The sequence below is a fragment of the Stigmatopora argus genome, chromosome 13 (assembly GCF_051989625.1).
Source record: "Stigmatopora argus isolate UIUO_Sarg chromosome 13, RoL_Sarg_1.0, whole genome shotgun sequence".
Taxonomy (NCBI): Eukaryota; Metazoa; Chordata; class Actinopteri; order Syngnathiformes; family Syngnathidae; genus Stigmatopora; species Stigmatopora argus.
Window position 1 is genome coordinate 11,782,549 of NC_135399.1, and position 22,320 is coordinate 11,804,868.

Consider the following 22,320-nt stretch of genomic DNA (forward strand, 5'->3'; position numbering starts at 1 on the left):
AAATACAATTTTAAGTGGGGTTTTAATCAACCTTTTTTTTTAAATTAAAAGCTGTGGATGTTTATTATATAAGAAAGAAAAAAATGAAGCAGGAATTTTAGAAAAAGGAAAAATGACAACAATTTCTTTTATTAAAAAAACACAAACAAAAAGCATTTTGTTAAAGTCATACAACACCCACATTTTGACACATCTCATGGAGGAATTATAAGCACATTAGTAGGGATCAGAATTTTTCCTCTCCTGATGACAACTTCAGTACACTTCTGCAAGGTAAAATAAGCATTCCTGTATTCCAGCTGCCAAATGACACCAGCATGAAGATAAAACAGGACAAAAAAGTTACCATTGTTTTGTTGCAGCAGAGTGAGTGAGTAAAGCAGATTTCTTGATGTGTAGCAATTATTAAAACTTGGATCGTGTCATGTTAATTGAATTATACTGGAATTTTTTTCAAAATTCACTAATCAGCCATTTATTTGCTTTGATGACAATATCACCATATTATTGCTTGGACCACATTCTTATTCTACTGGTAAAATCAGACGATGACGTTGGTCAAGGATCATAAATTGCTCAGTGAACATACGTACATAATATCACATTTTAAATACTACCTGTCTTCAACATAACACAAGTCTTCCTACATTCGTCTTCAGTTTCGAATCGATTGTCATTTCCGGGGCAGCCTCCATACCAAAATTGCGCACAGGAATTAGCTTGTTTGTCATAATACCAGCGGATGTTGTACGTTCTGCAGGTTCCCTGGTCCAGACTCAGGTTACAGCGGGGATCACGAAGTGGAACCTCTAAAGAATAAAAAGGACCCTCAATAAGTTGTTTAAAAATGCCTAATAAAGTACACTATGTGCATCTAATTGCATGCAGAACTGACCTTCAGGTAGGACTGGATTTAGCCCAGAGCTTATAAATGACGATGATGGAGATGATGATGATGACGATGGAGTTAATGCCTCCTTGGAGACTTCACTTTCCTTCACATGTACCAAAGATGCCGTTTTGTTCACTGCTACCGCGCTGCCGCTGGCCCTCACATGGGCTCTCAAGTCTAAATCTTCACCGTCGTCATCTTCCTCCACCTGAGTGAGACAAGATTCGGAAACCATTTCAGAATTTATTGGTATTGCGGAGTCTGTCAGTCTGTCTGAATGCAAATCAATTCGGGACTGACCTGGACAGGGAGTGGATCAGCACTGATGGGCAGTGCAAAAGTGTCTCCACGGCCTCGGTTGTTCCTCCTTACTTCATTCTTATTTTTTCCACTGTCATTATTGTCTCCATTGCTACGCTCGCCATACACGTGACTTGCATGAACACCAATTCCATTGTTGCTATTCCAGTTCCCGTTTCCAATGTGATTGTAGATGAATGCGCCGTTTTCATCCTCGCAGAACTGGCTGATGACTTTAGATTCCAGAGCTGAAAATAGGAAAGATGAAAAAACATTTCATTCACAGTGGTTGAATCTAGAATGGACAGGTAATGGCTTCATGGTTTGGAATTGTCATGATGTGTGAAAATGGGATTAGGAAAATAACATATTCACTTTTTTTAACCTATCCTCCATTATTCACGCACAAAAATGTTTTTAAGAGCTCAGGCCAAAGCGATAACAGCATCGGTGCCAAAGAACTATGTTAGAGTGAGTTTTGGGGCTTCCTATAGACAAAAGTGACGTGATCGTGGAGCTTCACTAAGATCTTTTGTGGATTGTTGCTATTGTTACATAGCTTGGACCTGGTGTTTAGATTTTTGTTGTTGTCCCCCAATATATAATTGCCACACATTTGAAACATCCCATGATTACCTGGCAGTGTGTTGAAATCATCGATAAGGTACATGTGTTCACTATCAGGGTCAGAGGCAATCAGGTTGAGTTCTTTCAGAAACTCTTCCTGCGTAGGATCCGAAGAATTGACGATTCCCAAAGCGTACATCTCAATATTTGCGGCATGGGCCTCTCTCACGGCGATATCAAGTTTTACTGGCTCTCGCTTGTCAGTCTGACCATCGGTAATGACAATGGCGACCTTCCTGACACCGGGCCGGGTGTTATAGAAGGCCTCCTGGGTGGCTTTTCGGATGGCAGTGCCAGTATGAGTGCCCTCGCCCATGTAAGGCATCTTTCGAATGGCCTGCTTGACATCCTGTTTATTGGTGTAGCGGACCAAGTTGAATTCCAAACGGACTTCCAGGCTGTAAAGGATGAGGCCGATTCTCGTCGCGTTGCGTCCCACCGTGGTCCTGTCCACCATCCTGGTGACAAAATCTTTGATGATTTCAAAGTTGTCAGGGCCAACGCTCTCTGAGCTGTCGATCACGAAAACAAGTTCCATTGGCCTTTCTTTGCACTTGACGCCACATCCTGACGACGACAACATTTGTAGGTTTTGTAATGAATGCAAATAGCATTTATTGAAATCAATCTGACTACTACTTACCACATATTTCTTTGATGAGCTTAATTATGTCCTCTCTCTGTAAAAACCAAAAGTATCTGCTTTAGATTTTTTTTTTCTCCAGATGAATCAGACTAGATTCAACTGGACTTACCGTGAGGCCTGCATCTCCCTTTGTTCCTGATTTTCCCTGTTATTTGACCAAATACAACAGTTTTAAATGCTTTTACTAATTCCATAACCATGTCAATATTCAAAATGATAGTTTCATGAAAATGGTTATTTACAGTGTGTCTATCTAATGGACATTGTATCTGTTTTTACTTACTGCTGCACCAGGCACTCCTGGATCTCCCAAATCTCCTTTTGCACCCTTGGTTCCCCTCTCACCCTGAGACCCCCGATCCCCCTGCATCAACAACAGATATGAAATCAATCCGAGATCAACCAATTTGACAGGTTACGTTGTATTTGTAATCAAAGTTAATTGTAGCTCTTACTTTAGCACCTGGAAATCCATCTCCTGTTGGCCCTCTTGGTCCGGTCATACCTTGGGATCCAGTATCCCCCTGAAGATAAAAATACATAATCAATTAAAATTAGTGAGGCCATGACTTGAACAATTATTGAATTACTGAATGTAAATGTCTGTCCCTTTTCACCTTGGGTCCTTGAATACCCTCTCCCGGTGGTCCATTTGGTCCAGGAGGTCCTGCCCTCCCAACATTACCCTTAAAACACATCAAAAATATATATATCAAGGATTCAGATTCCAGATTAAAAATGGTAAATATGAATTAGCTAGTAATAATCTTACTGGTGGCCCTTGAATTCCCTCCCCAGGTGGTCCAGGCAAGCCTGGCAATCCTCTAAAGCCGATGTCCCCCTGGAATAAAAGTACCCAAAGTGATATCAAATATTTAATGAAACACAAGTCAATTATCTTTAAAGTGAAACCTTAGGTCCGGGTATTCCTATTCCCTCTGGACCTGGCTCTCCTGGTAAACCTGGAATTCCTGGAGGGCCCTGGAAAAGATACACTTGTTAATAATATCAACATCAGTTTAAGACAGTCTTTTTCTTGGTGGTACAAACCAAGGGTCCTGGAATGCCGTCACCTTTTTGTCCGGGTGGACCGTGTGGCCCAGTTAATCCTCTATCACCCTAATGCAGAAAAACCGAGTTGAGGTGATATCAATGCTAATGTGCTTTATTTTTTTGTAAATAGTTTGGTTAACAGTGGCAGTATTACAATAGTGCTTACCTTTGGACCTGGAAGTCCTAGGCCTGTTTCCCCAATTGGTCCAGATGGACCAGAGGGACCTAAATCCCCCTGATAATAAGAAATTGAAGTCATCGTGACGATTAGTCAAAGTATAATGCATTTCAGTGCTTTTAAAGGAGCCATGAGAAATGTTCGGTTATTCACCTTTGGACCAGTTATGGATCGTCCTGGCTGCCCTGGAATTCCCTGGTGACCTGGTACCCCACGTTCACCCTATCAAGTGGTAGTTGGGAAAGAACATGACTTAATTATGAGTAGTCTGGGTTCATATGACAGAGACATTTTTACAATGACTTTATTGATGACTCTGATTCCTACCTTAGGCCCAGAATGTCCTGAGATCCCTGGAGGTCCATGTAACCCACGAATCCCCCTCAGACCCTGGTCCCCCTTTGAAGGGATTGCCATACATTGTTTGAGTGACCCGTATGAGATTGAACATTAAGTACAAAACCCAAAAAACAAACCTTCTCTCCTTGTGTTCCAATTCCTGGCGGTCCTTCAGAACCTCTTGAACCAGGAAACCCAGGCTCACCCTAAAAGGAAAAAGATAAGTCAAGTAAGTTAAAAAAAAAAAAAAAACTATTACCATTGGAGTCATTGTACCTTCTGTCCTGGGGCCCCATCTTCACCTGGAAGACCTGGTAAGCCACCCAAACCAGCAGATCCAGGTTCACCCTAGGTCAATCCAAAAGAAGCATTGGATACAATGGATGCAAGACATTGAGATATGTAAATAATATGATATACTACAGTCCATTCTAAAGCAAGATCGTTTTGCTGAGATTTTTCACCTTTGGACCAGATTCCCCAATGCCTCTCTCTCCCGGAGATCCCTGCTCTCCAGGTAAACCTTGATCTCCCTAGAGATTAAAACAAAAATGCTGGTCCTTAAAAACAACATAAAAACCATGCTTTTATTGAATTTATTTTTTTAATGAGGGATGGATGCATTTTGAGATCTGCTGTCACAAACCTTAGGTCCAGGGACACCCTGTCCTGGAAGGCCCCTTACTCCTGATGGACCCCTTGGACCCTCAACTCCCTTGATATTAAAAGAGATGGCTTTCAGAGACCCCAACTCCTAAGTGCACTTGTAAGGGTGTGAAATTATGAAAACGTGTGTCAGTTTTCTGACCTTCTCTCCTTGTAAACCAATTCCCGTAAGCCCGGTGGACCCTGGAGGACCTGGGGGCCCCAGTTCACCCTGGAAGTAAGCAGTCAAAGTTAAATGTAGCTATTGCTGATACTTTTGTTTTAAAAGTGCAATCAAAGTTCTTGAGATACGATCAGTAGTGACTAAGTGCTGATCAGTTCACATGCGAGAATGACAATTCTTGGTTTGTGATTGTTGTTGATAGAAACTGACCCGTTGTCCTTTAATTCCCGCACCCTGTTGTCCTCTCGATCCCCTCGGTCCTGGAAGCCCTCGATCACCCTACGGAGAAAAGTCGTGCAACATTAAGTTCTATCCGAAGCACTTTGTAATTATTGGGTTCTTGCCAAGTTTGTACGTATTGTTCTCCACTCAGACACTTATGAAGAGGGGCGTGTTGGCTCCTGTTTCTCACTTCACCAAAGTTACTCTACCCGAAAGGAATGGACGTTACTCTTCATTTTTCCTTTCCTACCCTCTCCTGACATGATAATTTCTTTCTTTTTTACCCAAACCAAGACGAACCAAGAATAAACCAAAAAATTTCTCCACGGCAGCTAAATTATACACTAACGATTTGTTACTTTACAATAATTGTGCAGTCAGACTCTAATTCTACTACTGTATTTTCAATAGCTAATATTTATCCCAACTTTTACAGAAAAAAAATCTGCAGTTGATCAGAATCCAGGAATGAATGGTGTTTGTGCTTGGACATAATACTGTACCTTTGGTCCAGGAAGACCTTCGCCCGTGGGTCCTTTTTCTCCCTGGACACCTTGTGGCCCTTGAGGCCCCTATAAAATAAAGCCAGAGTTCTTATATTCGGTCGATAAAGAAATAATTAAAGACAACTCCTTAAAAGAAAAAAGTCCAAACTCACTGGTGGACCATGTGCACCAATGCCTGCAGGACCAGGAGGACCTAGACGGCCTTGGAATCCCATGTCACCCTACAAAATGTTTGTCAATTGATGTATTAAAATTGCAAATAATTAGCTATGCATGAGGAATGTCAAACTTATTTTGGGGTGCGGGCCACCAGCGTGCAAATCAGATCCCATGTAGGCTGGATCAGTTTGACACACCTCGTCTACATAACACAAGTTACACAAAAGAAAAATTTTCATGACATACTTTTGGTCCTTGTATCCCAATGCCAGTTTCACCCTGAAGACCTGGAGGGCCGGGTAGACCACGTTGTCCCTGTCGTCAAAATATAGGTTACTATTCGTTGTCTCTTTGCGCGTTGGAACATGCTTTGAATTCAATCTGTCAGTTTAAGTCAATCTCTCAACACTTGTGTAACTTGTGACACAAAACTTTAAAAGGTCTGTCATTGCTTAAAAGGATAAAATACAATTGGTGTTTTGCTACTCCGTACATACCAAAGTAATTGTATTTCCCCCTTCGGCAAGATTAAGAGACTTTGGAAAATCTACATTGTTGTTGGGATTATACAATTTCGTTGCACTTGGTATCCAACCAAAACTGCAAAAATACAGTATGGAGTGCCAAAACTGGTAGAAATAATGTCTCGTGCCTTGAAAATTTGGTTACTCTCATTTAACTCTTACTATGTTGTTAGAATTTGTCCAATTTCAAGAAAATTTGAAGAAAACAGGTGCTTTTTCCCCATAAAGAAATTTCCAACCTGCTTCCCCAGTGGGCCCTCCGGTCCAATGTCCCCATGTGGTCCTGGGACCCCCTGCACACAGGCAAAAGAAATTTAAATGTTATATATACATATGTATGCTAGGTAGTGTATGTTATCAAGTGTCATTTTGCTACACGGCATGTATATAGTCTGATTCTAATGCTTACCCAGGAAAAAGTAAACAAAAATGGCCCACGCAAAACTTTCATCATAATTGTTCAATTAATTAAATTTAATTTCCTTTATTGTCTTCATAAAATCAACCGAATTTACTAACCTGCAGTCCTCTAAGTCCTCTTGCACCGATCGGACCCTCAGGACCCTGATGCAGGTTACATAATGTTAATAGAGACAAAGATTATGCAAATTTATATATAAATACACGTCTATAATTTACTATTCACATTGTACCCTGTCTCCTTTGATTCCCGGAGTGCCGCACTCTCCCCTTTCACCCTGTTGATAGAATAACAATTATACATACACATTTACATTTCATATTATTCTTAAACATTTGTTATCGTTATAAATTACCTGTTCCCCTTTATAACCAGATTTTCCCTGCAAACACAGCGAGACAGTAAATTAAAGTGGGCAAAATTCAATCAAATGCTTTGTTCACTTACCTCGGCGCCATCTCGCCCAGATTGACCACTAATTCCTGCTTCACCCTGAAATGTAACCATGATAGAAAAGTTCATTTCGACAACTAGATATCAATTTTTCATGTCAGGACTGGACTGTAGAGTAAAAAAAAATTGGCTTTGTTGGGTAGCTGAACTTGGTACAAATTGTTTCAAACTGAAAAGCTGATTTCAGGTGTGGAATCCTGAGGCTGAGAAAAAGACACATAACCTTTGAAGAGCATGTCAAGCAGGCCTAGCCATGCGTGTGATTTGGCACACACCTTTTGCCCTTTCAGCCCCGGGGTGCCCTCTTCTCCTGGACGACCTTTTTTCCCCTTAAGAAAGAAAAAAAATCACAGTTTTAGACTTGGCGATTTGCTTCTGCTGTGTTACTTTTTTGACCCTAGGCAGCAAATAATTGACTTTTAGTCATGGAAAGAAATGAAATGCATTTTTTGGCAGGCTGAGACACCGAGACAGACGTAGGGGTGAAATGGATGACACCATGACTCATTTCGACATTTGGAGTATGAATAGGGCATGAATTGTCTCGCCCACGGGTTGGGGGGTCATTACGTGGAGATGCACCTGGATACATGTTATTTTGCTATCCCCCAGACAGCTCTGGTTTGTAACCATTAAAGCAATAAGAGCAATTATGAGAGCGGCTTTGTTTTAGAGGAAGAATTTGAAGAATCTGTCCTTGAAGAAAGCACCTGGCTAATGGTGGCGCAGCTGTTTTTCAGCATAGGCGGATTACTTATGGCTACCTTCAAAAGAAGTTTGCACTAACGTCTTCATGTAGGCTTCAGAAAATCCACTGCCGTCATGCGCAAAGCATCATTAAATATAGCTCATCATTGCACAGGTATGCTAATTACGAATTTTATCAACACTGACCATTGAAGTAGTGATGGAGTAATGTTTGTGTTTAAAGTCTTCATATAAAATAGAACCGATTATTTTAATGTGCCTACCAAGATAATTTTGTTTTTTCTATATTTGGATGACATTCATAACAAAAAACACCAAAAACAAACCTCCTTAATTTTTCATGTCACATTGAGGGTCCAAAAATATCAATCCCATGGGACACAGGTGACGCCCGGACCACATGTTTGATACCACTGATGTTGTACATTGGACTCCGAGAAACCATGCTACTCTGTGAGTTAAAAAAAAATCCCCAGGAATTATGAAAACTCAATCTGAAGCCAAGAAACATTTTCCAAAGTGTACGCCAATTCTTTCTATTAAGCCCTCCATTAAAAAACATCTATAGGAACCACCAGGTAAGCAAATTTCTCTCTCGCAAAGATCTGCCATGCAAAGGTGGAACCCAGGAAGCTTGCAATCACTTTCATTGGACTTTTTCACATGACCAAGGTCATCAACAAAGTTACCTTGAAACGCAATCTCCTGAGGTCAATGTGAGTACACCCCACATTCCACGTCAGCCTGTTCAAACCTGCCATGGAATCCCTTCTGCCCCCTCCTTCCATGCCCCCCACCCTCTGCGTTCTGAGGAAACTCTTGTCATCTGCAATATCTAGTTACAACTTTTCAGATGCAACTTTTATGGATTTTCTTCTGGCTTTATTGTTGATGATTCACTCATCAACGATTAAAACAGTGTTTATCCTAATACATAAAGGCTGTCAATCGCCAGGTGTTAAGTGGGAAGGCGGCCATTTTCACCTTATGTCTCCCTCCCTGCACTTGTTGACCCTGATTTCCGCACATACATCACCCTGCGTCAAATGCTGTCATGTTAACAGTTTGTCGTATGTTTTAGTCATGTTTTCTGATTTTATAACCGTGCTTGTTTTGGGACACAGTTGCTTTTGCTGACGGTCTACCTGTGTACTGAACCCCGGTTAAAATAAAAGACTGTCTTGAGTCTTGAGCACGCTGCTCAAAATTACGGGTTGACATTGAGAATATTTCTGGAAACTATCCTTAGGGCTTGTCAATTTACAACACTTCAGAAAAGATTACTACTCACTGCAGGCCCACCGGGTCCCCTCTCGCCTTTCTCACAAGCACACTTTGGAGCCAGTGGGCACTGGAAAGAAGGAAAGATTACTTAACCGTGGCTATAACTCAGTAATTGTATGACTTAGTAAGCAATTTTGATGAGGATAAATACTTACACCTTCATCGGCCAGGTCGCTCTGCAAATAAATGCAAAAGAAGAATTGAAGAGAGGAAACAACAGAATTTCAATTGTATTCCAATAAAAATAATGACACAATATACAAGCTTAGTGCAATTAGTTAGAAATGCATATCAAACTATTTCCTGCAATTGACGGCACTGGAAACTGAAAAATTGGCTCCAAATAATCGATTATAGATTGAAATAACATGTATCGCATAAGGTTTTCAAGTCCAAATTATAATATGTTGTTGAAATGTGTAAAATCAAGTGCTACACTTTGGTCACTTGTGTACCGACTTATCTATGTGAACACTTATGTTGATTACTATCTATCTTGACTACTTATGTTGATTACTATCTATCTTGACTACTTATGTTCTCTACTATCTATCTTGACTACTTATTCTTTATTACTTATTTATTGATTATCATTCATTGATTATCATTCATTGATTATTATTGATTGATTATTATTGGTTGATTATTATTGATTGATTATCATTGATTGATTATTATTGATTGGTTATTATTGATTGATTATTATTGATTGATTATTATTTATTGAATATTATGTATTGATTATTATTTATTTATGATTATTTATTGGTTATTATTTATTGATTATTTATTTGTTTCTTAGTTGTTGTTATTTGTGCACTTAGTGGTGAAGCTTTAAATCTCATTATACTTGTATAATGACAATAAAAGCATTAAATTCAATTCAAAGTCAATATTGGCAATGTTGGCACTGTTTACTACTCACCATCTTGGTAGCTATTTTCTCAACTATGTCCTTCTCCTGCAAATTGTGGACAAAGTGGGATGTGGGAGAGCTGGCGAGGAGACGCAGCTGAGCCACGTTGGAGGGCTCGTTGGCCGTTCGGGTAATGCCCAAAGTGAAGAACTTGACACCCTGGTTTTTGGCCTCGGCCACAGCAGAGAAAATATCGGGGTTCCTCGGGTGGGAGGAGCCATCGGTGAGGAGCACGGCTACTTTAATGCTGCCCAGGCTGGACTCCTCCAGGTAGATTTTGGTCATGTTGGTAATGGCGTAGGTGGTGTAGGTGCCGTGGCCGATATAGACGATAGGTGCGATGCGGTTCTTGAAGTTCTCCGTGCCTCTCCAGTCGGTAAATCTTTGCTCTGTGATTACTGTGCTGCTGTACTGCAGCAAGGCCACCCTCATGCTCAAACGGCGACCAGTCTGCAGTTTTAGCCCTTGAAGTCGATCCACCAAGTTCAAGGCAAACTGCTTCTCCTGCTCATGGTTGTCTTTGGCGCTTTCAGAACTGTCTAGTAAGAAGGCAAGCTCTAAGCTACAATCTTCATCTAGGATGGCTGTAATTTAAAAAATAAAATAAAATTAAAAAAACAAGTGGACTCTTAAAATACTTTTCAAAACATTTTTAACTACAATTGTGTTTCCAAATTTGACAAAAAAATACTCTCTAATAATAGCAATGTTTCATTCAGAGTAATATGAATAAGTAAAAGTAGTGTAAATATAAATATTCATATAGTGCAATATCCTTGAGATTAAATCATTTTTAAGTGGAATGATGATGTCTCACTGCCATTGACGGTGATAGGCATCTAATCTAATAGGACTGGTGAAAAATGGATTGCATTTTTATCGTTATCAATTGTAGCCAATTATTTAATACGTAAAACACGTTTTAAAAAATGCTTTTTTTAGAGATAAAATTTTATATCTCCAAATGCATTTCTGTTTAAGTTGCAAGAATTAGATTTCAGACACAATAATCATGGCAAAAGTCAGATAAATGTAGCTTACCTTGCCCATCATAAAGATTTGCAGCCAGTGGTTTTGGGTAAAATTTAACTCCTCTGCTATCATGAAGATCTTGCGCCCAAACAAAAGTTTGTACCGTGACCAACACCACCACCGATTCAAAGGACAGGACCATCCTTGTCTCTACAATGACAAAAAAATGAGACACCCATTACAAAGAAAAATGTACACAAATGCAAGGTATCCATAAATAACAGCCTTTACTATTCAACATACTATGAAGTGTTGCAGTTAGCAATGGTTTGGTATCCTGTTTGGACCTGCAGGACTAGCGAAAAGACCACCAGGTTGCACAGTGAGTGAGCACTGTTGAGCTCATTTAACGTGATGCCGTGGTTCTCAGTAGTATTGAGTGAAGGAGTCAGTCGTACTCTCCCCTTTTTTATAAGGAAGAACCACCCAACCAGGTTCAATGGATTCTTGTTCGTGCTGAAACCCTCACTCTTGCCTCAGGGCTTGAAAAGGCAGGGATATGTTTCCAACAATGATGGGCTTAAAGGTGGTATTTTAGACATTTTCAGTGACACAGACAATCATCTAGAGGGGATGAAGTAGCGCTTCAGTGGCTAAGTGAGAGTAATTATCATAAGCATAGATTCCTCACCTGAGGACCTCGAAAGGTTAGAGGGCCTGATGACCTTTCCATTGGGATCGGGACAGTGATGGCTGAAAAAAGAAGGGTTTATAAAAGCATTAAGGTGTTAAATCTGTTATTGATTGATTGATTAATTGATTGATTTTAGAGAATAATTGGAAAACTAACTCTAAAAAAGTAGGTTGGCTGGTCTATAATTTGCAAATTTTGCACTCTAACACTTTATCTTACACTTTTTCCACATGATGAAGGAACATATTTTTAATGAATGTGATTCTTCCTGGTTAATTTTTTAAATTATGATTACATCAACGGATAAAACGTCAGTGATTGGCGTTTAGAGGACATATGTATTACTGTCAGAGTATACATCTATAGCCGGGGTCAGTGGCGTAAGTGCTTGGCGGCCATCTTGAGACAGAAATCCTCTCTTACAGGCTCGACAGCACCGAACGTGAGACGAGCAAAAAGTCTCTAAATCCTTGAGGGATTTCCAAAACGGTGTTGTAAATTAACCTTACCAACGTAGCTATGAGTCTGGCTGGATTTTTCGATAATCTTAGAATGATTATCAAGTAGGAAGTCAAATTTCTCGAATGGCTCGGGCAAAAAGGGTCAACCAATGAGGACAAGAAAATCTAGAATTTTCTATCTGTGTCTCGAGCCCTGCAAGTACCGCCCCCCTGCGGCTAAAAAGGCACGGAAACACAAAAGACTGCGCATGCGCTCATTGCCGCTCCTTCTGCTCAGGACTCCACCAGGCTAAGCTGTCCTCTCAGCGGCTTCACCTTCAGCCATTTTAACAATGCTCGGTAACGTTGCACGCGGTTGTAACGGGATTTTCCAGGCTTTAAAGCCCGGCGTGAACTCCTTGAAGACCTTTGCTGGTAAACATGTGAGCCTAAATATGGGTAAGTTTGTATATTTTCACCGTGTTCGAATGTCATTGCAACGTGTCCTCTGGACTGTCATGGAGGCGCCCTCTAACTCATTCCTATTTCCTCTTTGAATTCAAAACAAATACTCTTAGTTATTTGGTTATGTGTCGAATATGTAACAGTAAAATGCTGGTTGTAGTTATTCTCATTGATCTGACCTTTCAGCCATTGTCCTCCTCAATGACCTTTTATTCGGCCTATCAGTCACATGCATTGGGTTAATAGCTTGTATTGATTGATTTTCATGAATAACGATACGACAATATAAGCCAGGTTTCTCATTAGGTTAGTATAGTTTCTTCAAGGTTTTGGAAAAACAATGATAGGTGTGGTTGTAATTCAGTTGAATTTGCATGTGTCATTGCAGGTAGGGGCTATGCAAACCCCGCCGCTCAGGCGGCTATTGCCAATGGACGCATCACGGCCGTCATCGGTGCCGTTGTGGACGTCCAGTTTGACGAAGGCCTGCCCCCCATCCTCAATGCGCTGGAAGTGACGGGCCGTGATAGCAGACTGGTGCTTGAGGTGGCACAGCATCTCGGTCAGTAATTGAAATACTGTACTGGAGTAAGATAGTTTTCTTTTTCTTCAATGTCGACTATTCTTGTTTCTTTCTTCAGGGGAAAACACCGTCAGGACAATTGCCATGGATGGCACAGAGGGTCTCATCCGTGGACAGAAGGTTCTTGACACCGGGGCACCAATTAGGATCCCTGTGGGGCCGGAGACTTTGGGCAGGATCATGAATGTCATTGGGGAACCCATTGATGAACGTGGACCAATTAGCACTAAACAGTGAGTTATTTTTTTTGCAAAATAAGGTCCTTCACTGTTAACATACACATTTGTCAATATCCCTTGAATTAACCTTCTATTATTAATAGCGGTTTTCAAATAGCATCCGTTCCAGGTTAAAAATAACCCTCTCGTTCTCCCAGAACTGCTCCTATCCATGCTGAAGCCCCCGAGTTCACTGACATGAGCGTGGAGCAGGAGATCTTAGTCACTGGCATCAAAGTGGTGGATCTTCTTGCCCCTTATGCTAAGGGTGGAAAAATCGGTTGGTAGCGAGATAATCTTGATTATCGCTTTACACGTGCAAGGTTTTCCGAACCGTTCTGCCGGTTGTGTGCCAGGTCTGTTTGGCGGTGCAGGTGTGGGTAAGACTGTATTGATCATGGAGTTGATCAACAATGTGGCCAAGGCTCACGGTGGTTACTCGGTGTTCGCCGGAGTGGGAGAGCGTACCCGTGAGGGGAATGACTTGTACAATGAAATGATTGAGTCTGGCGTCATTAACCTTAAGGACACCACCTCAAAGGTAATGCTAGCTTGAAGTACACCTGCCAAATTAGCTGTTTTCGTTCCACAGCCGCAATTTCTACAACTTTTGGCCCACATGTTTTCAGGTAGCGCTGGTGTACGGACAGATGAACGAGCCACCAGGCGCTCGTGCCAGAGTCGCTCTGACCGGCCTGAGTGTGGCGGAGTATTTCCGTGATCAAGAAGGACAGGATGTGCTTCTCTTCATTGACAACATCTTTAGGTTCACCCAGGCTGGATCCGAGGTATCCAATTGAACAAATGGCACTTCCAAAGTGGGAATCTTAGGATGAACAAAATGTACCTTTTGGACTTGTCCTTCAGGTGTCTGCCCTGTTGGGTCGTATCCCCTCCGCCGTGGGATACCAGCCTACCTTGGCCACTGACATGGGAACCATGCAGGAGCGAATTACTACCACCAAGAAAGGTTCTATCACCTCAGTGCAGGTAAGAAGCAGGATGGATTGGTGTTACTATTTGTATTTAGGGAATTCAAATAACAGCTAGTCGCTTTCTAGGCAATTTACGTGCCCGCTGACGACTTGACCGACCCGGCTCCCGCTACAACCTTTGCTCACTTGGACGCCACTACCGTGCTGTCCCGTGCCATCGCCGAGCTGGGAATTTACCCCGCCGTGGACCCCCTGGATTCCACCTCCCGTATCATGGACCCCAACATCGTCGGGGCCGAGCATTACGATGTCGCCCGAGGTGTACAAAAGATTCTCCAGGCAAGACCTTTTGAAATGAGCAACTTTTTTTTAATGAGTTAAAAATAAGATCCAATCACCCTCAAATCTGTTTCAGGACTACAAGTCATTGCAAGACATCATCGCTATTCTGGGTATGGATGAATTGTCTGAGGAAGACAAGCTAACGGTAGCTCGTGCTCGCAAGATCCAGCGTTTCCTGTCCCAGCCTTTCCAGGTGGCTGAAGTTTTCACTGGCCACATGGGGAAGCTGGTTCCTCTCAAGGAAACCATCAAAGGATTCCAGAGCATTCTAGCAGGTAAGTGCTGTGCGATATACTCCCAGCAATGGGATTAAAGCTCATTTCCAGTTAAAAACCTGCTTTCTTGACTCTTCTCCAGGTGAATATGATGCTTTGCCCGAACAAGCTTTTTACATGGTGGGTCCCATTGAAGAAGTAGTCCAAAAGGCGGAGAAACTGGCAGAGGAGCACTCTTAAATGGCAAATGATTTGTACAGTATGATTTGTATTTGAGGAACCTCTGTGTCAGGCTATGAGTATGTTGTGCTTTGCTCGTATTGCGCCGGAACGTTAAAAATGAGATTAAAGATGACGTTGTGATACAGCAATGATGTTGTCTTTTTCTTGTCCATTGATCATCCTACTGAAACCTTTTCTGTCAGATTTGCAAAATCTGATCTTTTAGGTCCTCAAGTGTCGCAGTATTTTATTTAGTTCCCTTTCTTTAGTGATAAGATTGATGCTGTGTTCTTTGAATGCTCCATAATCCTGTAAAATATCAAATGTCATGATTTAATACCAATGTATACAAGAAGTCAGCATTTTTTTTTTTTGCTTTGCAACAAACCTTATTCAACTTGTCGTATTTTGCCTTGGCTTTTTCCAGGGCCAACTTGAGCGCCCTGACTCTTTTATCTGCATTCACTGCCAGTACCTCTTGTTTAAATCTGAATTCCAAAAAAACACATGATATTCAGGGGATTAATTTTCACCGATCAGCTGGCCATTGGAGCAACCAGACGCACCGTTCGTCTGCTTTTGTCCGAGCTATTTTCTGCTCATTGTACAGCATTTCGAGATGCCGGATCTCATGTAGCTTCTCCTGTAATTGAAAGCAGTAAGTGTACTGTATTACCAGCAGCATTCCCCCAAATGCACCTGGATGGTATGGTCTTGGTCTGCATTTGTATGCAGCAGTTTCTCCCTCTCTTTGGTGAGGCTTGTAATAGTTTTGCTCATCGTAGCTTCCTTCAAAGTGTGCTGCTCTTCGGCTTTCAGAGCTTTTTGCTTCAAGACTGAGGGTGAAAATGCCAAAAGTTGAACTGTTTGTTCCATTAAGGGTGTCCAAACTACAATCGTTGGGTGGGACAAGTGCGACCCACTACCAAGGTGTGGAATATTATATGTGACGTTACCTTTACACATTTGTTCTGCGGCCTCATGTCGCTGCTGAACCTCACGGAATTGTTCAAGTAATACCGCCTCCCTCTGTAGATGGTCTTTGAACTGTTTCATGGATGTTGATTCAGTTTGAGCTACTTTCTCCCTTCGAAACAACGTTAGATGTATTTTTACTAAGAAACTTGACAGTTGTAGGACAAAACAATCCCTCAAAATAATTTGGGCAACTCCAAAAAGTATAGATATGAAACATCTTACTTGCATGCCTTCTCCTTAGTTGTGAACTCCTCTTTTAATGTTTTGAGTTCCTTTGTAAGCCTTTGAATGATGACAGTTTTATCCTGTATTTTTTGAGAGAATAATGTGTCGTTTTCCATCTGCAGCTGCTTGTTTTCTATCTTCAAATGTGCATTATGGTGTTTGTACTCCTCCATGAAGACAATGATTGCTCGACTGTTGGCGTCTAAATCCATAAATCTTTTTTCTACCAGCTCCACTCTTTTCTGCTTTTGCATGACTTCTTTCTGGCACATGTCAAGTTGCTTCTCCAGCTCATTCTTGACCTGCTGCAGGCTTTGGCATTGATTGAACAGCTCATCTGACCTTTCTTTGAGGATAGAGATCAGATTGGCTTGTTCTTTAATCCGGGACTGCGTTCGTATTGTCTCGGTCAAATTGGTGGCAGTGAGGTTCTTGCAAGTCTTCTGATTGATGTCAATTTGCTGTGGAAAAAAACAAGGATCACTTATTAGCAACAAATACAAAGAACATGTCACATATATATATCTGTCATGGAAACAAAAAAGTCATGTGCTGTGGGAAAGGTTGAATTTTCTGGATTTTATCCCTATATTATTGAGTACAAATATATTTGCTCTGTGTACAAGTACTCTGGAAATGACTCATCATAGAAAATTTAAATGATTGCAGATTGAGAAAAGATAAATACATATGTACATCCTAAATTTGCAAATAAATGCAATTTTACACTGGATGTCTGACTTGAATGACTGATCTTCAATACATTTCGAAAAACTAACAAAAAGTCAATATTTTCAATCTCTCGTCTCATTTTCTGAACCGCTTTATCCTCACTAGGGACTGCATCCCCCAGCTGACTCCGGGGCAGAGGCGGTGGCCAGCCGATCGCAGTATTTTCAATCTAAAAGAAATATTTCTCTAAATTCAAATTTGCTAAACACTCTGGAAAGGGCGTAGGTGGAATAAATGAAAAGGAATAAAATAATAAATAAATTGAATTGCACTTGTCTTCTTGGATACCGTCGAAACCATTCAAACAAAACATGTTTTAGGGGGGTAACATTGTTTACAAGTTGATAAAGTGACATGCAGCTTTCAATAACAATAGCTAACAGACCAAAATCAAAACAAAATAAATAGGATTTTTTTTAACAAGGTAAATATCACATTTAGTATGTCATCGGACGTTACTTACGGCAACGTTAAGTGACAAATCAGGGAACAGAACTTCATCTTCGGTCTTGGCCACTTTTTTTCTTTCTTTCTTTTTGCGTTGAGACATTTTAACGTATTTAACAAAAAAACCTCCAAGTATTTCTGAGCTAAACGTGCTCAACTATCTTGTTTTCTAAAGACTCGTCTTAACTATTGCAGCTAAATTGTGTTTGCAAGAGAGGGCTAAATTCCAATTTGTATATTCGTTGTATTAAGGAACTTGAACTCAACACTCTCGACAGCCCAAGGCTGCTTGGTCGCGATGACGTCGCTGGCTCGTGAGTGTGTCGTCCTGTTCAAAAAAACAACAAAACAAAACAAAAAATAAAAACCACATAACTATTTTTACATATTGTAATCTGTTAAAACATGTTATATAATTCTTGGCTTTTATTTCTCGTTTGATTCGACAAGAAAATGTTTTTATGGTCGTTTTTGTGTTTTGTCTTGTCAACACAAAAGGTACTATGCCACATGTCGTCATTTTTACAAATATTGTTTCCTCAGTATATTAATTATGAAAGGTTAGTGTCACACAATACCAGTGGGGAGAGATAATTCATGATCTAAATGAAAAATCAGGGAAGGTAGTGTGTAGATTTGCTGCGTTCACCGCATAGTATATCTTCGATAATTCAAAATGCATTATGGGAAATGCAAGGGTACTTAATAGGGATCTACTGAAGGATCAAAATACACAAAAACATGCTGATAAACATTTCCAAAGTCCGAGTTTGAGTTGCCTGGTTGTCATTGGAAACACGTCATGGCAACAGGTGGCATGTAGTATCGCTTCATCACCGCCAGGTAGCGATCTCCAACTGTTAATCTACCAACAAATAGCCACTTTGAAAGGAAAACTCAGGGTTGCTTTTCAAATAAACCCCAACTTCTACGCACTAAATAACTTTATAAGGCCCCACTGTGTGAATAGGAAACCTGATCCATATTTAAATTGACAAAAGTTATTTGTCCAATGTTCAAAAGACTCACTAATATAGTTTGCAATGAATTGATTCGTGTTTAATCTCCCCTGCAGGACCAAAGTGCATAAGCAATGATGCAAGGGTTGTAGTCATGGGAGCTGCATATCATTATGCAGATTTCACGGCCCGCCTTGAGGGATTTATCCTCAGGGTTGGGGGAGCGGCTGTCCTGCACTTTGCACACGCCCCTTTTGATCACGTCCTGGGCCGAGGAACCCGGTGAGAGGAGAGCCAACAGCATCCCAGAAGCCCCCCTCCAGTCCCTGCAGCTCCTCCATCTGCACAGTGGAGCTGGACGGACCAGCCAGAATGTGGAGAGCGGTGCCACTTGAACTCTTTCTCCTTTTATTTTCCTGGCTTCCTATCTATCAATCACAAGGTTAGTAACTTGTTTCCCATCTTTTCCAGTCATCAGCTTCAACATTGACGCCCATCACTTGTCGTTTAGGGCTTACATTTAAAAAGGACAAACCAAGTTGTGAGTCATGAAGGTCAAATCTTATGTGAATGAAATGTTGAAGTGTATCCGGGTGAAATAAGATGGGCTTGCCGACTCAGTGTTCTTAGTTAAAAGTTGAGTACAAAGCCCCTCAGTCAGAATGGAAGTTCTCCTGGAGGAACTTTTGCCTGAGCTTTACTGTTGCTAGGTAACAGAACAGAGCATGTGACTTACAATCTGTAAGTACTGAGAGGTACTGCTTCAAAAAGTGTTCAAAAAGTTCATTTTGCCGGGGCGCTCCCAGTGCCGCGAACCGCAAAATACAAGTCAAGGAACGGAATTGACTTTTAGGAACGGAATGGAGGTTAGGAATAGCACATTTGGACTTTTTTTTACATTTTAGAATGGATGTTTGTCTGTTATGTTCGTAGCCCAGCGAGATCCTACTTCTCAAATTGTAATCTGCTTTCTTTTTGCTCAACCCTTGGGATGTAAGCTTCTTAGTGTGAATGTGGCTACTAATTACACTGCAGCTGCTGTAGAATGGAACCAATTCTACCTCAGTAAACCTTGGAGAGCCACAGCTTCCCTGCTCAGATATGCCCTAGAATGAACTGGGTGGGTGTATTCACTTCTCCAGAAATTGACACATGAAAATAGATGATTAGTTGTCCAAAAGAGGATGTGTTGACAGTACAGGAGTGAATAGTTTTTCCTGTAAATTGATGACATATTAGGATTGACTCACTTGACTTTCTGTGAATGTCAGTATTGTCATTAGTGCTTTAAATACATTTGTTTTGACCAGCGTCAACTTTTGGGACACTGGAGATCCAATCCAAGAGCTCGATCAAACGCTGCCTTATGAAGATAATAATGCCCAGCTTTGATAAGGTTGAACGCATAGATGACATGTTTTTGGTTTGCACTGATACATGGCTAAAATTGCTCTTTTAAAACATTGTTTCTAATATTTCAGTTTGTGCACTTTACCTGAAGTGCAACCTATGAGTTAAAGGCTCAGTGTATCCAACACACTTAAACCAACATTAATACGTAGTAAACATGATTTAAAGTAATGCCTAATTATCTAATATTGTATTATTATTTTGCTAAATTCATATTTTCCTATCATTATACACCTAATGTTATGTCTAATCAGCACTCTTTTAAAACTTGTATCCAAACCTTGTCTATTATTAATCTTTGTATTGTTTTAATAAGGGTATCAAAACTTGACAACTTTTTAGATACAGTCATTTCATTGACATATTTTTCCTTAAATCATACATATATATCACAAATTCCACTATTTGCAGTAACAAAAAATAACTCAATCATTTTGGAAGTAAAACTCATGCTTTATTTCTATATTAGTGATGTCTTAATCATCTGTTTTGCTGTGTCAGTTGGGGGTACTTTCTCCAGTCTGTTCTAGACGCCCCCACACTCCCACCAACATTAAGCCCCCCATAACCTTTAGTAGTGCCTTATCCAGTCTTCGTAAGTCTGCAAAAATGCTGATAATGTTTACCCAGCATCCACGTTTCTGGTTCATTAACTCCATTCAATCATTTTTTTTGTAGTTATCTCTTCATTTGTATTCACTTTGGTCAATTACGCACACAGTAAGCACTTTGTCTTGCCAATAAATCACTCTTTTTCATGACATTTGGATGCAATGCGATCATGGTGGGAGGTTCAACTGCATTTAGTCAATTGGTGAAGAAGAAAAAAACGCCTTTTGTTATTTTCAAACTTGGACTGCGCATGTTAAGCCTCACCCTTTCCAGCACAGAATTCTCAATTATCGCAGTGAAAGAAAGTAGTAAGTCGTGACAAATCGACCTTTTTTCCTCGGAGGTCACCGGTTTCTTTCTCACAAACGCGGCTGTCACACTGCCATGTGATCACTTCATTTCTCATCATCTTTTGCCCGGCAACGTTCCCTCCCTCTCCAAAATGTGGAGGATTTTTTTTTAAAAGTTCGAAGCAAATGAAGGCTGTCGCTCCACGCTCCATTCAGGATTCCCACGGCGGTGCCAAATCAGTCAGGCTTTTCACTGTTTTGTTTGTTTCCAAAAGCGCCAAAGTCACTTGTTTGGCAATTGACCGCTTTCGGCGGCGTGCATTTCCATATGAAACGGGCCGCGGCACTTTGCTCTGACAGCGCGGACAACTCCAGCCAGCGGACCATTTTCTCTGCAGCTCCGCTGCGAAAACCCGCGCCAAAACAAGCAACGTTGACCGACCTCGATCGGCACCTTTCGGGGCTCAGGTGTGGTTTCTCCACCAATCCAAACCCAGTGTACCTTCTCTCCAATGCTTTGACACTTCTACTTATGAGTTCACATCCCCAGTGGCGCTTCTTTGTGCCATTGTGATTCCACGGTGGGCTATGGCGGGGGCTTCATTGGAATGAAAATTCCTCTAATGTTCCTCTCTGGGAATAGTGGGGAATCCTTACCACGGTGTCCTCTCCTGCTGTGGGTTTAAGTTGCAGAAAGAAAAGACAAGGCCCAACAAAAGGCAAAGGAAAACACTGAATTACACAAAAAACGCTTATGTAAATGAAGGTCTACAACAGTGGTCCATGGACCGCTACCGGTCCGCGAGCCCCCCGGTGCCGTTCACCAGTTGGTTAACATGGGTAATGATAAAATGATTATGGGTGTTCAAAACCATGCAATTATTTATGACTGCGCACAATATGAATGATAAGAATAAATAGAAATGCATTTCCGTATCACTTTCTGTTAATTTGAGGGTTTTCCAATTAATTTTCTGTTGTATTCAGGTGACTTTGTGTTGGTTTTGGAGAACATACACCCGTTGATTTTGGGTCACTTTTGGAGGATTTTGGTAGACTGCTTGTATATTTCTGGTAAATTTCTGTTAATTTTGAGGCCATGTCAAGTATGGCCAATTGAGCGTGTACCGTACTAATAATGAATGGACGAATAATTGAGAGATAAATATATTGAAAATTTTGTGCACGTAGTGAACTTAAAAGACCATCCCAAATGATTCTCCACCAATCAGTACTTTTCCCTTGCAAGAATCCCACAACATCTCAGACTTGGTCAATGTGTGCCAGGGATCAGGTTGTCAGAGTCAATTGATTAAAATGCGCATTCTTGTTTGGATAGTTGTGATAGAGCATTCTGACACTCAGCTATGCTCCCCGAGCCAACCCCCCGCCCCCTGGAAGATGTCAGAGAAGGTAGTGTAGTGGTACCTTATCTTCAGAGATGCCACTCATTGGGAACATCAAAAGGAGGCTCGAATGAGAGCGGGAGAGGATTGCGTAACATCTAGGGAAAAGGGGCTTGGA

At 41.0% G+C, this 22,320-nt stretch overlaps 4 protein-coding genes across 13 annotated transcripts in view; 2 read left to right on the plus strand and 2 right to left on the minus strand.

The window, feature by feature from the left end:
- Positions 1-170: 170 nt before the first annotated feature.
- Positions 171-11,785, minus strand: col28a2a (collagen, type XXVIII, alpha 2a). Of its 2 annotated transcripts, none has more exons than XM_077617708.1 (35): positions 11,721-11,785; positions 11,099-11,239; positions 10,067-10,641; positions 9,297-9,317; positions 9,149-9,208; positions 7,425-7,478; positions 7,144-7,188; positions 7,052-7,078; positions 6,929-6,973; positions 6,795-6,839; positions 6,515-6,568; positions 5,998-6,066; positions 5,745-5,813; positions 5,590-5,658; positions 5,075-5,143; positions 4,844-4,912; positions 4,682-4,750; positions 4,500-4,568; positions 4,312-4,383; positions 4,173-4,241; positions 4,024-4,095; positions 3,850-3,918; positions 3,685-3,753; positions 3,516-3,584; positions 3,378-3,446; positions 3,238-3,306; positions 3,083-3,151; positions 2,921-2,989; positions 2,749-2,829; positions 2,575-2,610; positions 2,463-2,499; positions 1,829-2,386; positions 1,193-1,440; positions 896-1,100; positions 171-809 (listed from the first exon to the last, which is right to left on the minus strand). In XM_077617708.1, the coding sequence occupies exons 2-35, from the start codon at positions 11,229-11,231 to the stop codon at positions 607-609; spliced, it is 3,606 nt and encodes a 1,201-aa protein (XP_077473834.1). In that variant the 5' UTR covers positions 11,232-11,239; positions 11,721-11,785; the 3' UTR covers positions 171-606. The 2 variants fall into 2 exon arrangements, with proteins under 2 accessions (XP_077473834.1, XP_077473833.1); XM_077617707.1 differs by lacking the exon at positions 11,721-11,785 and adding an exon at positions 11,333-11,456.
- Positions 11,786-12,426: 641 nt separating this feature from the next.
- atp5f1b (ATP synthase F1 subunit beta) lies at positions 12,427-15,292 on the plus strand. Its single transcript, XM_077617312.1, has 10 exons — positions 12,427-12,622; positions 13,017-13,190; positions 13,270-13,444; positions 13,588-13,709; positions 13,786-13,970; positions 14,059-14,217; positions 14,297-14,419; positions 14,491-14,703; positions 14,780-14,981; positions 15,064-15,292. Exons 1-10 carry the CDS (start codon positions 12,517-12,519, stop codon positions 15,159-15,161), a joined length of 1,557 nt encoding a protein of 518 aa, XP_077473438.1. The 5' UTR covers positions 12,427-12,516; the 3' UTR covers positions 15,162-15,292.
- LOC144087042 (coiled-coil domain-containing protein 89) lies at positions 13,239-17,850 on the minus strand. Its single transcript, XM_077617313.1, has 7 exons — positions 17,542-17,850; positions 16,344-16,807; positions 16,100-16,230; positions 15,843-15,979; positions 15,710-15,786; positions 15,532-15,631; positions 13,239-15,452 (listed from the first exon to the last, which is right to left on the minus strand). The coding sequence occupies exons 1-7, from the start codon at positions 17,626-17,628 to the stop codon at positions 15,366-15,368; spliced, it is 1,083 nt and encodes a 360-aa protein (XP_077473439.1). The 5' UTR covers positions 17,629-17,850; the 3' UTR covers positions 13,239-15,365.
- A 904-nt stretch (positions 17,851-18,754) lies between these two features.
- The window catches only part of lrp2a (low density lipoprotein receptor-related protein 2a), a 37,678-nt gene continuing 34,112 nt past the window's right edge, over positions 18,755-22,320 (plus strand). For all 9 annotated transcript variants that reach the window (XM_077616378.1, XM_077616379.1, XM_077616381.1 and 6 more), the window contains exon 1: positions 18,755-18,926. In XM_077616378.1, the coding sequence (XP_077472504.1) occupies positions 18,857-18,926 (70 nt within the window). In that variant the 5' untranslated portion in view covers positions 18,755-18,856. The remainder of the gene's footprint in view (positions 18,927-22,320) is intronic.

What these genes read in the sequence shown, in the direction of transcription:
- LOC144087042 (XM_077617313.1), bottom strand. Translation starts at nt 17,628, where the DNA reads ATGTCTCAACGCAAAAAGAAAGAAAGAAAAAAAGTGGCCAAGACCGAA. An exon ending in ATTTGTCACTTAACGTTGCC is followed by an intron (nt 16,808 to 17,541) that starts GTAAGTAACGTC and finishes TTTTTTCCACAG; the next exon opens with CAAATTGACATCAATCAGAA. An exon ending in ACTAAGGAGAAGGCATGCAA is followed by an intron (nt 16,231 to 16,343) that starts GTAAGATGTTTC and finishes GTTGTTTCGAAG; the next exon opens with GGAGAAAGTAGCTCAAACTG.
- atp5f1b (XM_077617312.1), top strand. Translation starts at nt 12,517, where the DNA reads ATGCTCGGTAACGTTGCACGCGGTTGTAACGGGATTTTCCAGGCTTTA. An exon ending in ACATGTGAGCCTAAATATGG is followed by an intron (nt 12,623 to 13,016) that starts GTAAGTTTGTAT and finishes GTGTCATTGCAG; the next exon opens with GTAGGGGCTATGCAAACCCC. An exon ending in TCACCCAGGCTGGATCCGAG is followed by an intron (nt 14,218 to 14,296) that starts GTATCCAATTGA and finishes CTTGTCCTTCAG; the next exon opens with GTGTCTGCCCTGTTGGGTCG.
- col28a2a (XM_077617708.1), bottom strand. Translation starts at nt 11,231, where the DNA reads ATGGTCCTGTCCTTTGAATCGGTGGTGGTGTTGGTCACGGTACAAACT. An exon ending in AGGGTGTCCCTGGACCTAAG is followed by an intron (nt 4,569 to 4,681) that starts GTTTGTGACAGC and finishes TTTAATCTCTAG; the next exon opens with GGAGATCAAGGTTTACCTGG. An exon ending in GCTCATCAAAGAAATATGTG is followed by an intron (nt 2,387 to 2,462) that starts GTAAGTAGTAGT and finishes TGTCGTCGTCAG; the next exon opens with GATGTGGCGTCAAGTGCAAA.